The following is a 15,717-nucleotide window of genomic DNA, read 5'->3' as shown; positions in this document are numbered from 1 at the left end:
GGTACAATTAAATTGATGATGCAGATGGCTGTTTCCCCTATCTAAAAATTAGGTGGGTCCCCCCCTCTAGCGTTAAGTAGCAGTTAACTTAGTCATCAAAAAGCTACCCCTGTCAAAGTGGGCTAGCTATAGTATTAGGTACTGCCATCAGCCAGCAAGGCTGCAAGCTCGACGCGCGGGCCTTGAATGGAAACATCATCAAAGCTCAACTTCAGCCCATTAAACTAGCTTCCCCAGATAGCCTTCTATCACCACAATCCACCACGCCAAACCACCCGCATTCAACTCTATAATAATAACGGCCGATAAATACTTACACATAGTACTATCCGGATAATACGATAACGAGAATTACCAAGATGGCCATGTTCAGCCAGAATCCCGTCTTGAACGGGCCCAACTACTCGTTTGCCGAAGTTCCTAAAGATGCCATCGATGGTTTGCGGGAACACCGTTTCAACCCGTAAGATATTTCAATATTCTAAGATTTTGCTCGTTTGAACCCTCTCTTCTAAGAAGCTTAATCTAACTTTCCATGTCGTAGATACACCGACAACGGTGGCTCCACTCTCGCCATCGCCGGCGCCGACTTCACTATCATGGCCGGCGACACCCGTCTAACGTCAGGCTACAGCATCAACACGCGGTACTCACCCAAGGTATTCAAGATCGGTGGGTCCAACTCGTCGCAGAGCGATGCCAACATTCTGCTGTCCGTGGTCGGGTTCGCAGCAGACGGCGAGGCTCTAAAGGAGCGGCTCGACGCTATTTGCAAAATGTACCGGTACCGCCACGGCAAACCCATGTCCGTCAACGCCTGCGCCAAACGCCTGTCTACCATCATGTATCAGAAGCGCTTCTTCCCATACTACGTCTACGCTATCCTAGGCGGTATCGACGAGGAGGGTAAAGGTGCCGTATACAGCTACGACCCCGTTGGCAGCTACGAGCGCGAGCAGTGCCGAGCCGGCGGTGCCGCGGGCAGTCTGATCATGCCCTTCCTCGACAATCAGGTCAACTTCAAGAACCAATATGTGCCTGGAAGCGGCACCGGACACGACCTACAGGAACGAGAGCGCGTACCACTACCGAGGGAGGAGGTGGAAATACTAGTAAAGGATGCCTTCGACTCGGCAGTTGAGCGTCATATTGAAGTCGGTGATGCGCTGCAAGTAGTCATCATTACCAAGGACGGAATCGAGGAGAAGGTTCTTCCATTAAAGAAGGATTAAGGGATTGCTAGTGCTCCGGTTACAAGCGGCTGTGTACTATACCATAGGCAACGGAGTTCCCTGATGTTTAAATACATCATAGTTAACTGACTACTGGCATTCTCGAATATGGTAAAACTAGTTTGACGAGGCCGATATGCCGAAACCAAAAATGTGTGATGGCTATAGTATTGGGTACCTAATTTACCCAGACTCCATTATGGCTAGTTAATAGCACTAGCTGTCGTCATAATAGCCCTGATATGGCCCTTTAAGTATTAATATGCTCAAGTTTCAAACTTTTCAGGCTATGAAGTCCCCGTTTGCCTTATATTACCTATTTGAGATTCATCATGATATGACATACCCATGGCTCCAATTCATATTTATCATTATATTGATATAAACATTAAGGTTACCTGACATTCAGGCATGAGACCCTAAGACACAGGCAAGATGGAATTCTCAGCCACACGACGTATACCCTCCAACTAATACTAATCTATAGCGTAATGCCCATGGGAAGATATTCGTTAGATACTCACTAGTCTTAGACTTATTCGTCCGCTATCTGTTGGCCCATTCTCGTACTGCTCAAGTACCTAATTCTATCAGCTTAGTGACTATATCTATGTCCCCAAGTGGGAACAGGACACAAAAAAAATTGAGTAGAAAGTACAAAATTGTTGTTGGTCCGAGCAATGAGGGGCCTTCCTCATAAGGCAAGACATTTGCTTTTTACTACGTTTTGATTGAACATATCCTAGCACTAGATTTATGGAGTAAAAATTGTGTCGGGTTCACACTTCAGAACATGCACTACATCCGTTGATTGCAATGTGTTTATTCTTCTATGACATACTACTGTCGCTTTCCCCTATGCACAGCATTATCTTTTAAGACATCCGTTCTAAATTTCTATTGAAATATGTCTTTATAGTTAATTTTAATAAAACCTCATCTTAAAAAGTAAATTGTACTTATTTTAATTATGGTCTTCATATTTACAGACGTGTCAAACCCCCATTAGTTTATGGAGAGAAATACATACAGTAGTTTTCAGCATCAATTGATTTTACAAGCACCTAACCTACCTAGATATTTACAACTCTGCACAATGCATAATAGTTAACCTACTAAAGTATACATTCATAAGGCCGGGCCCGGTCCGGCTCCGAGTCTTATTAATGAAAAAAAAAAAAATCTTTTTTGAGATTCTCGTCCTTAAATGAGCTGTGCCGAACAAAAGCATGAGATGAAATATGATGATGAACTGATTAGTGCAGCACCTACCGCATAAGTACGAGGGCTAGAAGAGTCGTTAAGATTCGGTGCTACGATGTATTTCGGACCATACGATAGGTGGCCGGCGGATCCCGCGTAGCGATTGGCGGACCGTGATCCCGTTATGTCAGCTGACCGGACCACTCCCGAATACCGGGAAAGTCATGCCACTGTCCGCCCAGAGACAACAACACACGACAAATCCACGTGAAATATTCGGCCCCGGAGGTCCTCCGACTTTTCCTCGTATTTATAAACTATCGCTACGGACCGCTCCGGTTGGAACGCGTTGAGCCAACTCACCCAAGTTGATGTGAAGAGTAAAAGTCTGAGCCTCTGAGGGGTCCAACTCCAACACCCATTCATTCGCACAGGGGAATGCTCGACCCGGTAAGACGGTACCAGCGGATCAGGTGGCATGGCAAACCGATCAAAATTACCGCGAATTCTTTTTTAGCATAGCTACATGGGTGAACCGTCCGAAGTTCTGCGGATCAATACCCCTAGACTTGTCTAGCCCAAAGTCGCCCTTTTCGGCCCTACCTAGAAAGATACGCGGGTCGACGCGGGTCGCATAAGATCAAACGTATCTTAGCCGTTCACGTAGCTTACCATAAGCCGGGATTAGCTTAACCTTATTCATATAACTCTTCGGGGCGTATCCCGAACTGGGATTAAATGGCATGACTTTGTTAACCTAAGAATATGCTATACGGTAATCAGCTCGCCTACGCGAAACCGCTAGTTAGCCTCAATAGCTAGATAGTTGTATCTCGTTAGTGGCCACGTTAGGCTTATGAGTGATAATATTAACCGTTAGCCTCTACTAATTTTTGTGCGAGAGCCCTATAGAAAATCAACCATTGAGTCGCCACAATGAGCCGTCTGATGCGGCCGATCGTGCAGTCTTGCTTTACCGGGATATAAGCTTAACTGGATGAGTTCTAAACTTCCATCTTGGCTTTTAAGCGCTTGGTCGACCAGAGCAAGGTTGCGGTCCTGTGGCTGACGATTGAGTAACGTAAACATCCAGGTGTATCCCAGACAAACGGGAAAGCCGTTGTCTTACGCCACCTTATCTAGATGTCAGATCCACGTCAGGAGTTGAAGCGCTTGTTTTAGCCTGCATTACAAGTGTGCTTCGTCTGAGCCTCCCCCACGATTCACATACCAATCACAGTTGGTTCCACGTGGTTGTTTGTTAATTTCCGCTCCCTTCCAGAGTAAGTTAGAACCAGTTCAACGCACAAGACGGCTTTGGAGTTAAGGCTAGCAAGATGGAGAGAAAGGCGAAATAGCAAAGGTATTAATTAACTTTGGAAAATGAGAATCAGACACGTTTCAAATGGATTCTGAAAATAGCAACCCAAGTAGACTTTAGAGATGCATAGTACGTTAAGTTAAGTCATGATGTTTTACTACTACTGATAATATGGCACTGCGAGTTGTTTTACAATAGGTACCTACCTATCTAATCAATCACCAATAAAGCGCATCTCGCACTATCGAAATTGTTCCTGAATAGCTACTTAGGAATGAATTGATAACACTTAGCTGTCTACGCTACAGCTCGCCACAATGGCCAAGAAGCTTCGGAGGTGAGAGATAGTCACCAGCTAATAGTAGGCGAGGCGGATAGTGATAGCTAGTGAGGTCGCAAGGCCATCTACTTGTACCCTAAGGTGCGGTAGAAGACACCATGGAATATTCCGAGGCCTCCCAAGGTATCTTCTTACCCGTCGAGGCAAGCTTACGAATCTAATTAACTTGGCCGGAAGGTTGACAATCCATCAAGCTTCAAAAGCGATATATTGTAGTGAAGTATCAGGAGACTGCCATGTTGTAAATCACTTCCCAAATTAGCAACCTCGAGCTCGTATTTTGCTACAATTAAGCACCAAGATCTACCAGATAGGTGCGTGGGTTCAAGTCGGCTGGTCACTAGAGAGTGTGGATGTTTTGGGCGTATTTGGACTGCATAATCCAGTGGCAAGGACGATCACTTACGAACCTAGAGGTGTACATGATAATCATGAGGGCAAAGGGATTAGAGGGAAAGATATACCAAAGCAGGAAAGTGAGGCTGAGTTGTGTAACGAAATAGGGCAACCAGGCTGGCGTCGGCATATTATTCTGGTAACCGCTCTTGTAGATCTTACGGACTATACGGGACGGATCACATGCGAGCTTCCTCCGGGGGGCATCTGTTCGGCCTATCCACCAGTATGTATTGCTGCAACCTTACCGCTTTAAGTAACGTACGTACCTCTTGGGCGTGTAACCAGGTAACACAACCCACCGGGTGTTCGTGTAAAACCAAACCTACGGTATTGAATAATAAAGATGTTTATGTACTTATGTACAACTTTGTATGCGTCTTCAGCTTTTCACTTACAGCAGCAAGTAAAACAATCCTACAACCCTCATTTTAGATTTGGATATCTCTTTCGAAGTTCTGGAACCGGCTGGTAGCACAGAGTAATTTCCGCCCGGAGCAAAGCCTCCGTATAAGAATCACGTTCTATGTACAGTAGTTGGTCCAAAAGACGCACTTATATGTTTCGGTATATGTCTCGGTGTTAAGAATACCTCTTCTAAATTACCACGAGAGGGGAATTAGGTTAAGTCTTCTTTTACTTTTTAGCAACTACTTAGTGTAAGTGAGTTAGGTATACTAAGACTATAGACTAAGTACCTAGGGTAAGTAATATTTGGGTGGGAACAACTGGAACATTCGCAACGGCGTCGAATAGATTATTCGGATGTGGCGCTGCTAGTGATGTTCAGAGGCATACCCAACCCAGTTCAATCCTTTACGTGGCAGGTGCCTCGATGGATACCTAACTAGGTACCAGCTAATAAGCTGGTGCTTGCAATAACGCGCATGGCTGCAGGATGCATAAGAAACTAATAACATGTTCATCACTGAAGATAAGTTACTTATGTGTAGCAGCCGGTGACCATTCTACGTATGTAGGAGGCAGTATAAGGAAATATATGGATATCAGAATTAGTGGATTATGGTATAGAGCAAGAAGCGTGGCAAATACCGTAGATGTACGTAAATGGTTCGTGTTTACGAAGAGGGCTAAACGGATTAGGGCCGAGGGGGAATGGCGGGTGCGTGGTATAAGTGGTATCCGATAGAATCTAAACTAGAGGAAGGTAAGGTAGAGTAAGATATAATAGGTAGGGTAAGTTAAAAAAAAATTAGTGTATACCTGTAGGATTAGGTAGTTTACACTAGAGGGTAGCAAACTCTACTACGATACTGCGACCAGTTTACCGTCTTTTAAAAAATGGAAGTCTAATGCGAAGGCGGCTCCGTGTTACACAAAAGCCACACGTACATGCATACGTGTCTGTATATTGGCATATATCTGGCCATGCATATGGTTATCATATCCCAATAGGACGGACATGCGGAATATTCTAATATACAATGCAAATGTTGAACAGTTGTCGATCATCGTTCGGGTTTATGGCCTGACACTTCTCCGCATTAGAAATGTCTAATACGACTCTCGCTAACTTATGTAGTAAGGAGTAATTTATGTGCGTATATACCTGGTAGCCTAGACACATCCCTTACACTACTACCGATATGTTACCTATCATAGAGCATACATAGGTACATGGTATAGGTACATATTATAGTGGACATATCATAGTGGATATATTATAGTGGACATGTTATGTAGTACCTAGGTACATCGGGTTTAAGTACAATACGTATATAAATTGGCCTAGTAGATACATCATGTATCATCTAACTATTGTAATTATGACAATAATAAACATTGAAAATGAAAATTGAAAAAAATAAAATAAAATAAAAATAAAACATCAAATTAAATCGGTGTATACGCTACTAACAAAAGTTCGCCTTAACATCATCGACATTTAAAATCCCCAATTCTCAAATCCCGCTCATATGATACGACGTCACTGTCGCAAAGTTGATAAAGACCAAGTTAAGAAGAATTTCATCATCGACATCATTTGCCCGCTAGGTCCAGGGATCAGCGATCTCCACACCGACCAGGTTGAGGGGTGATGGGAAAACACCAATTTCCCCGATCCCAATTGCGACAATCCGACAGAAAGTCGATTGCGGCTCAGTCCGAGGTCTGGGCTCCCATTTCATCATTCTAGCTACCAGGCTTGCCGATCAGATTCGCAGATCTTCATCCTCCACCATTAAACTGGCAAGGAACATCAATCACACGGGCCACAATATGCAACAGCACCACAACAGCAATTGTAGCCAAGGAATGTAGCTTGGTACGTATTAAGCTACTTACATACCAGCATACCAGCATACCAGCAGAACAAGCTTACCTACTGGATTAAATGAAGTTTGAACTGTGTAGCTTCTGCTTCTGTTACAGTCGCATTGCAGTGTTCTTTCGTTCTGAAGCTTTAAAGATCTACTACGCGGCCCCGTCGGTCTAGCGTTGATGCATAGCGTTGATGCATTCTACACCATGCCGAAGTGCGTCCCAATTATTCTGGAATTGCTTTTTTGTATTGTACATAGCGGGACTCGCTACCTACCTACCCTAAATAGCATACGCTACAAGACCCCCTCTGAATGCGCCGGTGCGCCCATCGTGGGGGTACAACGGTTAGATACTCAGAAGAAATCGTCTATGCATCGGATTTCGTCTACGTTCGTTGGAAGACGGCGTTCACATCAGAAAGAAACCAATATACAAGGTAAATTTAGTCGTCTCGAGTAGCGTCCGAGATCATTAGGTGCCGTTCCGCTCCGCTACAAGCGTTGCTCGATTACATTGTGGTTCCTGGTTCGTTTCGGCTTTTCGCAGGATTGGTTCGGCCATAGTGACAGCCGCAACCCGTTTAAATGGCCTTACCCAGGAGCAGATTTACGTTCAGATTTTGAATACAGCTGGTACCGAATTGTTTTTGTGACGAGATCGGCATTACGGATCTGACAAAATCCCATGGAGGCTCACATTCGTACGAGACTCACCTTGCTGAAGGCCCGGCTAGATCTTTTGTGGCTGAGTAGCGAGCCGAGAAATGGGACATGTCCTGCGAAATGGGATCAGTAATAACTTAACCTACCTAAGGTAGGCAGGCTTTCATGGGACCCCCCATGGATCCCCCCAAAAAGAAGACCCAAGGGCCTGGTGGCAAAAAAACGGTACTAGGCGAAACACCACCGGCCTACTGCAAATTCCCATCTCTCTTGTCCCCAATTTTCGTTTCCTCCTATTGGCACTCGTCTAAGCCTATTGGCTACCTCTCTCGTTACTTTCTTCTACTCCCAACGCTTCGTTCGGCTTCCGTTGTCTATCTAGTCCCATCCGCTGTGAACCCATCCACCCCCGGGGGGCTCGAAGCCGGGATACTCCTGCATTACTTCTACTATCTGGTTCGTCGTCTGGTCTCCCCTGGTGAAGCCCTACAAGTACTCCTGTACTACTAACTTAGACTTCGCGGCCATGTCTAGGTAAGCTTGACAAGACTAACTTTTGGCCACCTGCATTGCCGCGAGTCGTCAACTTCCTTGTAATGTTTCTTGAAGTTGTCTCATGATGTTTTCCCTCATACCATACTGCATACTTGCCGAAGGAAAAGGTAAAGATTGTCGTTACATAATGACCGCTTCGTGCTTGATGCCCTAATGAACCAGGATTGTCAGAAGTCACGTCGGGCCACATGGGCATCCTAATTAGCCACATCGTCTAATATTCTTGTCGATATCCCCATTTACCTCCCTACCTACCTATGTGCCTACCTGTATACCTACCTATCTGCTTATGTGACATAACTTCCTCGGCCAGGACTGAGAGGATAACTACTTGGGCCCAGCTCGTGACACGGACCCTTAAGCCCTCTCGGTAGTCCCATACTATCGAAGCTCATCGACTTCTCTTCTAGACGTTAGGCACAGGCACGGGATACCAAAAACCCATAGTCGCTCCCCATTAGTAGTCGAAATTTTTATCCTAGGAACCTGATTCCCTCTCTTTAGTACCCCATAGTTTTCCAGCGTACGGGTCTATGGGTTTGTATTTGTATGCTATCCCTGCGTCCGATCTGTTTCCATCGTTGGATTGGACACTTGGGGAGGTAGATCCATCGAATTTCCCACAAGTATAATCATCCAATCACTACTTGTGGTGCCACTAGAAAGGTACGCGAGACCTCTATTCCATACCGATCTGCTACCTTGTCAAGAACCGCCCGGATCTTGGTCACGCCCCGGTCGACTACCGCTCAGCCTTTATTGATTTGCGCCACACCGCACAAGACTACCTATCACTTCTTTCCTTAGCCTCATCAAGATCCTTGGACTTCAAACAATTTAGGGTTTGCCGGACGCCATATTACACCTTGTCTGTCAAGGTAATATTAGAAGACTAAGTCTGCTCGAGTTGTTTACAGGTTCAAAGAAACGCTGCGAGCACTCGACGAACCAGATCTCCCTCGCCGGCAGCCAAAATCATACCTCGGCCTCTGGTGAGACCCAATGGAAGATGTCCCACCGCCTTCGGCGGCAAACAGCGAGTTTGCGACTGGAGAAGGTGTCGGTGCCCATCAAGGGCGCACCCAGAATGATGGGCGACCTCTATTATCGCATGGCCAAAGTCCCGCAAATGATCCAGCCTTTCAAGCCCAATATCAGCAACTCTACGGACCATCCCCCAATATGTACTCAGGCCAACTCGACATGTCTCACCCCCAAGGGCCTAACCGTCAGGGACCTTACAACATGACTGCGATGACCAACGCACTTCCCCAGCCTGGATACAGACCTGGCTATAATCCGGGACAGTTGCAGCAACGATTCAACACCGGTCCATCGTCTAATATGATTCAGTCCATGTCACAAGTAGCGCAGTTCGCTGGTCCTCCGAACATGGCCCAGCTAGGAGGTCAGCCCTACTATGTTGCCCAACATCCGCAGATGGCGCAGTACTACAATGCCCATTTATCGCCGTCGCAGCAACAACACCAGACATCCCAACAACCGAGCCTATCCCCACGACATAGCTTAAGCTACTATTCGAACCCGGTTATGATGAATCAGTCTCAACATGCTCTTCCCGCCGGCTATTATTATCCTACATCGAACCAATTTGCGTCTCCACAATCTGGTTTCCAAGGCCAGGTGGCACCAGGACAATATTTCTTAGCAGATGGCACGTCGAGTGATCCGCGGGGGCAGTCACCGTTGCGCGGGAACGATCAAGCAGGCGGGATTGCAAGTTTTGCTCGGGGAGATAGTACGACTGTCTAGCCTTAGATGAGGAGTGTTGAAGTCGCTAATAATATGTCTTCTTAGTGTCTCCAGAGGCGCGGTCCAACATCGTCCGAGGACCTCCAAGGAAGCCTCGACAAAGCGGTAAGTATTTTCGTTGCTGCTACTTGAAGATATTTATAATACTAACCCTTGCTAGGTCATGCCATCTGGATAGGGAATCTACCTCCACAGACCGATCTAATGAGCCTGGTATATCACGTTTGCAAAGAAGCGATAGGGTTGGAGTCACTTTTCCTTATTTCGAAGAGTAATTGTGCCTTTGCCAATTTTAAAGATGAGCAAAGCTGTGTTGCAGCTCAGCAAAAGCTTCACGATTCAAAATTCCAGTCAGTACGGCTAGTTAGCCGGCTACGAAAGAGTACAGTCGAAGGAGCTGGTGGGCAGACAGCTCCTACGGGACCAGCAGCAACTTCTCCAAGCGGAAAAATTACATCTACTGTGACTACGAAGAGCTTACATGACAATATTCCAGAGCCTACAGCTTCAGTAACCGATACGCAACCAGAGCAGAGAAACGCGCCTAATAGTGACGCTAGTGCACAAAGAGACAAGTTTTTTATACTTAAAAGTCTCACAGTGGAAGATTTGGAACTGAGTGTTAGGACTGGCTTGTGGGCAACCCAGTCCCATAATGAGGAAATATTAAATAATGCATTTAAAGTAAGTTTTATTCACAATTATCTTCAATTCGTTGTATCATATACTAATGACGGTTACAAACAGGCAGTTGATAATGTTTATTTGGTGTTCTCTGCAAACAAATCAGGGGAATATTTCGGCTATGCCAGGATGACCTCGCCCATCAATGATGACCCAGCGGCCGCTATTGAGTTTGCGCCTAAGGCACAGACTACGAACAATCTAGATCTTCCTAAAGCTATCCCAACCGAAGCTACAGACACTTGCCCGAAAGGACGGATTATCGACGACTCGGCTCGGGGGACAATATTTTGGGAAATAGAACGAGAAGATGTGGATGCAATCGTCGATGGGGAAGATTCTGAAGACTCGGCTAGTGTGAAGAGTGGCCAAGATGGCGAAGGGGGGCCTAGCAAGGCATGGGGCAAGCCCTTCAAGCTTGAATGGCTATCGACTACGAGATTACCGTTCTATCGAACACGCGGACTACGAAATCCCTGGAACTCTAACAGGGAGGTTAAAATCGCAAGAGATGGTACGGAGCTAGAGCCGACGGTTGGAAGGAGGCTGATTGGGTTGTTTAACCGTATCCAGAGCCCTGCATCTATACCCATGGGCGCACGACCGGGTATGCCGATGGTTGCAGGATATCCGCCGCCGACTATGCCTCCCCCTTACCGATGACGACAGCGAGTACCATTGCGATGGGCGCGCGTCACGAGATTTAAAGAGGTGGCAAAAGGTCGAGCTAGTCTCGGCTAGCTATGCTGAGCATAGCATAGCAAACGAAGCGGAAAAAAAAGAAGTGATGCTGGTCTACACCCACATCACGTTGTTGTATATACACGTCTTGACGAAAAAGTGGCACCTCATGGTATTGTACTATAGATAGCGCCCCACAGCAAGCCGACGATTGCAGTGCTCTAGTGTATGCTCTATAGTATTACGTATAATGAAGGAGAAACACGATGGAAACGCCATTTGCATAAGCATCGTCATTATCGAACCATGTGTACGTGATTAGGAGGATTGCCAAGCACTTTGGCCATATCTTTTTTGGAACGTCGTTGAGCATTTTTAGTATATGTTATTGATGTTCCGATGTTCCCCAGACCCTCATGACCATCATTAACCCGAAAGAGACTATAAGGAGACACAACCCATCCCTGTCAGTCTGTAGGATACATTAAGTACCTTTGTAGTGTAGATGTATGCCATATAGGTCAAATGGGTCAAATGGGTCAAAATAATCTACCAGGCGTCAACCAAGGAGAGCCACCGGCGTCATGTCCGCTAGAAAAGAACCATGGAATTGCAAAATATGGATTGCAGAGCAACGTCATCGCAAGTAAACAAGCATTCTGCATGGATAGCCAATCCCCATATTCACGTGCTCACTCGACTAATTACCAATTCGGTCGGTTCATGCGGGGGGCGACGGGGTAAGATCTACTTTCACTACGTAAGCTCGGTATGAGATGGGTAAATTTGGGTGATGGGGTTGCGATGGAGAATTCCAAAAAATTCAATAAAAAAGTAACCTAGGCATTTGCCCGGGCTTGCATTATGGCCGGAGGTGACGTCATGATTCGCACACGGGTGCCGGCCGGTCAAGATGGGACCCCTGCCAAGACTTTTAGTATTCTTTTTGATGATTAAGCACGCACCGCATTATGAACAAAGGACGAGTTAGGGCTGAATCATCAAGCTTACCTCCCACTAGGCATGTAGATCGCACCGCCACCCAGCCACCACAGCCATATTATGTAGGTATGAGGTAATGTAGGTATGAGGTAATGGTACCTAAAAGCTAAAAGTGATAATCCGAAGAAATTCCTTAATAAGGATGATCCCCAGCCACGAGATTTTAAGCCACAGATAAGCCACAGAAATCTATAGAAAGCTTTGGATTGGAATTGTCAATATTAAGTACCTAAGTACCTAAGTACCTATCACGCTTCGCTCACCTGTTTGTTAGTTGACAATTGTAAGTCAGTTCAAAGACTTTCTAAGACGATGCATAGAACAGTCGTGATAATTCCGAGCGAATAATTGAAGATTAATTTTAATAAAGTTCTTTCTCATTCGTAGAATAATAGGATTGGACAATGAATCGACTGATAAATGTCGGGGCTGGCGTGACTAAAAGCTGCAAAGTTGGTAAAGCAGCGAAAATTGTAGAAGTTTCCAGTCAATTCTCACAACTTCGCGCACCATCGTGAGACTTATCGTCCACCCCCAACAACGAGAAGTAAGCATCATACATCGAACTACAATACGTAATTGATTGTTTGTAGAAACATCTGTATTCTTCTAGATAATTTTAGATTATTCAAAAAATGATTCCATCGCATTTCTATAGGCCTTTCGTGAAGATGGTAGAACATACTCATCTCATGACTTGTAAATATTTAAGGAGCCTTAGACATCGTGAGATTTGCTTCTCTCATTCCTCAGATCAGACACAAATCAGAACAGCAAACACACACGCAAACAAATAAGCCTTTTATGAAATCTTTCGCTCGCACTCTTACAAGAGTAAAGCCGCAAAGAATCATCAAGTCTAAATACCTTAAACCAATTAACACTACAATTTCACCTGTCAGCAACTTCCACACTACTACATCCAAAATGTCGATGTTCGGACCTCGATTCTACTCTTCCGCCGAGCCCAACTTCACCGGCCTCTTCCGACTAATTGACGACTTTGATCGCTACGCCGGACAGAACGAGGGCGGCGCAGCTGCTCAACAAGCCGGTCGTCACCATGGTCGTCACCTACCGACCTTCACTCCCAAGTTCGACTTGAAGGAGACCGAGCACAACTACGAACTCCACGGAGAACTGCCAGGCATTGAGAAAGACCAAGTCCACATTGAGTTCACCGACCAGCAGACCATTGTCCTCCGCGGCCGTGTTGAACGCACTTACACCTCTGGCACTCCCCCGGCTGGTCTCCTTGAGAAGGGCCAGGATGAGTCGAAGGGCGCTATCGCCGACGCCCCTAAGGAGCACCACGAGAAGGCGCCAAAGCCTACCGTCGAGGATGCTCCTGAGGAGGGTAACGCTAACACCACCGTCGCCGAGACCAACAAGAACAAGGCGGCGGCCGAGCAGCCCAAGCAACCCCAGCACAAATTCTGGGTCTCGGAGCGTAGCGTCGGCGAGTTCTCGCGAACCTTCCAGTTCCCGACCCGCGTCGACACCGACAACGTCAGCGCCTCGCTTAACAACGGCATCCTGAGCGTCGTGGTCCCCAAGGCCAAGAAGCCCGAGGGCCGCCGCGTCTTCATCAACTAAGCGGATTTACCTATTTGATCCGTTCCTTTCCTTTCCTTGATATATCACTACCGGTTCACTCTCTTTTCTTGCTACACACTCCTTTCGTTAGTTCTTCATTAATACGACATCACGACATCACGTCTTTAGCACGGAGTTCTTGGACGGAGGTACAATGGATGAAAATCGATTGGGCCGGTCTGGCATCTGACGATCATTCTTAAGGGAATCGGGGGGGAAAGTGGTTCGCGGAGGATTTGTGATTTTAGTCGTTCCTATCAAGTTAATGATAAATTGTTTCTGCGGAGGAAGGCTTATGGGTTATAAATGAGGACATCATATCATTAATAAAAATATATTAAAAAATATCTTTATCTCAAGATGCTTAGTGAGATAGTAGTGTCTCGATGACTTTGGAGTGGAGTGAATTATGGATGATAGCACGGAGTTGTGTGTAAGCACTTTATTGATGGGTGGTTACACAGTATCCCGAGCTGATTCGTTACGGGTATAAGTTATACGTGAACGAGTTTTAGAATACTGAAGTATTATACTCTCTTGAGAGTTATTTATGAGTTCTTTCTTTATGTATTTCTTGTCCCTTTGTAAGAGATGCTGATGATTTAGTATACATGTCAGGATTTTCAGAATAAAGCCTCATAAATCTTAAGTTCACTCATCTCAACTCTTACAGGAGGATTAATATAAATATCACACCACGTGCGGGGATGACATGCATTAAGTGCTTTTCAGCTGAGGCCTTGGCTTGAACGAAAATGATGCATCGTTTATTCTCGTCTCCCAACAAAGTATCCCCCCTAGTACGTGCACAAAAGTCCGCCGCTATTCTGCTTTAAGATGTTCTATCGTCTCATAATACCGAGACATCGGTCATGAGGCGTTGGGGTTTCCCTTGCGTGGCGTAAACGTGAATTATCCCCTGTGCTTGGCTTTTACATAGGTCTTAAGTATAAGTAATAAAACTCCGGGAGGACCCCTCGGAGAAATGACTTTGACATTCGATTCCACCATGCAGTCAGGAAGTTCCGATATGGAGCACCGCGCAGTTGACTCTTTGTCGTTTGTCCATCCCTTTCGTCCCACGCCCAAGGATACCGAGGAGGTGCGCTCTATTCTGGAACATAAAGTGCCTCCGGAACTTGCCATCCAGATAGTCTCCCTTGGGTACAACCCGTGGCTTGTAAAACGGAAAGTCCACGAGCAGGAGTATTACGCCGACTACACGAAACCCAATGCGGAACACTGTGTTGCGGGCTTATATCTCACCACCGAGTGCATTCCCAACGATGGACGCCGAGCCATTCCACAACGCATCATCTTCCAGACGAGCGCTGCGTACCAAGGATATATAGCTCACGACGGAAAGGATGGCTTTCTTAACAGCCATACGCGGTTCGACGCTAGCATTCTACGCCCCCTATCTCCGAAAGCAGAGAGGAAGGGCCAGGATATTCCTCTTGAAGACGTCCTCCTGGATACCTGGTGGGATCCTATGTCTGCCGCGGACGTTCTGAGGGAGAAAGGATGGGACTTTGTGGCGGCAAAGGACGGGCGTATCGAATGGCGAGTGTGCAACAATAGCGAGGCATACAGCGAGTACCAGGACTATAGGGTTGAATGGGGAAGGGATGTTCAGACAGAGGCTGAGGACGATGGGCCGGTAGGGAAAGGTGAGGGGTTTTTGGAGCTGTTGGAGCCTGGGTTCATCGTTGTACTTTGGGTCAGAACAGGAGTATGTCTAAACCCGTGATATGATATTGTTACTGAGTTTGATCGCTGACTTGAATCACATATAGCTAAGATGTTGGTGTAATAAGGCCCGAGCAGCGACTATTGAGATCGAATATGAGCTACCGTAGGGAGCTTACAATAGTCTTACAACGTTGCTAATTTCGTTATTGTATATTGATCCGTGGATCCATAGTATTAGCACAGCCCGGAGGATACTTATTAACGTTAATGATGGCAGCTTAAATTTCGGTTTGC

At 46.1% G+C, this 15,717-nt stretch overlaps 4 protein-coding genes across 4 annotated transcripts; all 4 read left to right on the top strand.

Moving 5' to 3' along the window:
- Positions 1–359: 359 nt before the first annotated feature.
- GL218_03443 (Proteasome subunit beta type-6) lies at positions 360–1,232 on the top strand (the record flags this gene model as incomplete). The annotated part of the gene is made up of 2 exons (XM_033580005.1): positions 360–463; positions 545–1,232. 2 exons carry the CDS (start codon positions 360–362, stop codon positions 1,230–1,232), a joined length of 792 nt encoding a protein of 263 aa, XP_033436937.1.
- A 7,765-nt stretch (positions 1,233–8,997) lies between these two features.
- Positions 8,998–11,115, top strand: GL218_03442 (Zinc finger CCCH domain-containing protein 45; the record flags this gene model as incomplete). The annotated part of the gene is made up of 4 exons (XM_033580004.1): positions 8,998–9,754; positions 9,814–9,873; positions 9,929–10,452; positions 10,516–11,115. 4 exons carry the CDS (start codon positions 8,998–9,000, stop codon positions 11,113–11,115), a joined length of 1,941 nt encoding a protein of 646 aa, XP_033436663.1.
- A 1,947-nt stretch (positions 11,116–13,062) lies between these two features.
- Positions 13,063–13,731, top strand: GL218_03441 (30 kDa heat shock protein; the record flags this gene model as incomplete). The annotated part of the gene is made up of 1 exon (XM_033580003.1): positions 13,063–13,731. The coding sequence occupies one exon, from the start codon at positions 13,063–13,065 to the stop codon at positions 13,729–13,731; it is 669 nt and encodes a 222-aa protein (XP_033436660.1).
- A 985-nt stretch (positions 13,732–14,716) lies between these two features.
- Positions 14,717–15,590, top strand: GL218_03440 (uncharacterized protein; the record flags this gene model as incomplete). The annotated part of the gene is made up of 2 exons (XM_033580002.1): positions 14,717–15,463; positions 15,528–15,590. 2 exons carry the CDS (start codon positions 14,717–14,719, stop codon positions 15,588–15,590), a joined length of 810 nt encoding a protein of 269 aa, XP_033436661.1.
- Between the last annotated feature and the right edge of the window lie 127 nt (positions 15,591–15,717).

The sequence above is a fragment of the Daldinia childiae genome (assembly GCF_008694065.1).
Source record: "Daldinia childiae strain JS-1345 chromosome Unknown Scaffold3, whole genome shotgun sequence".
Lineage (NCBI taxonomy): Eukaryota > Fungi > Ascomycota > Sordariomycetes > Xylariales > Hypoxylaceae > Daldinia > Daldinia childiae.
Note: the sequence above shows the minus strand (reverse complement) of the source record. Positions and strands in the feature narration are given on the sequence as shown.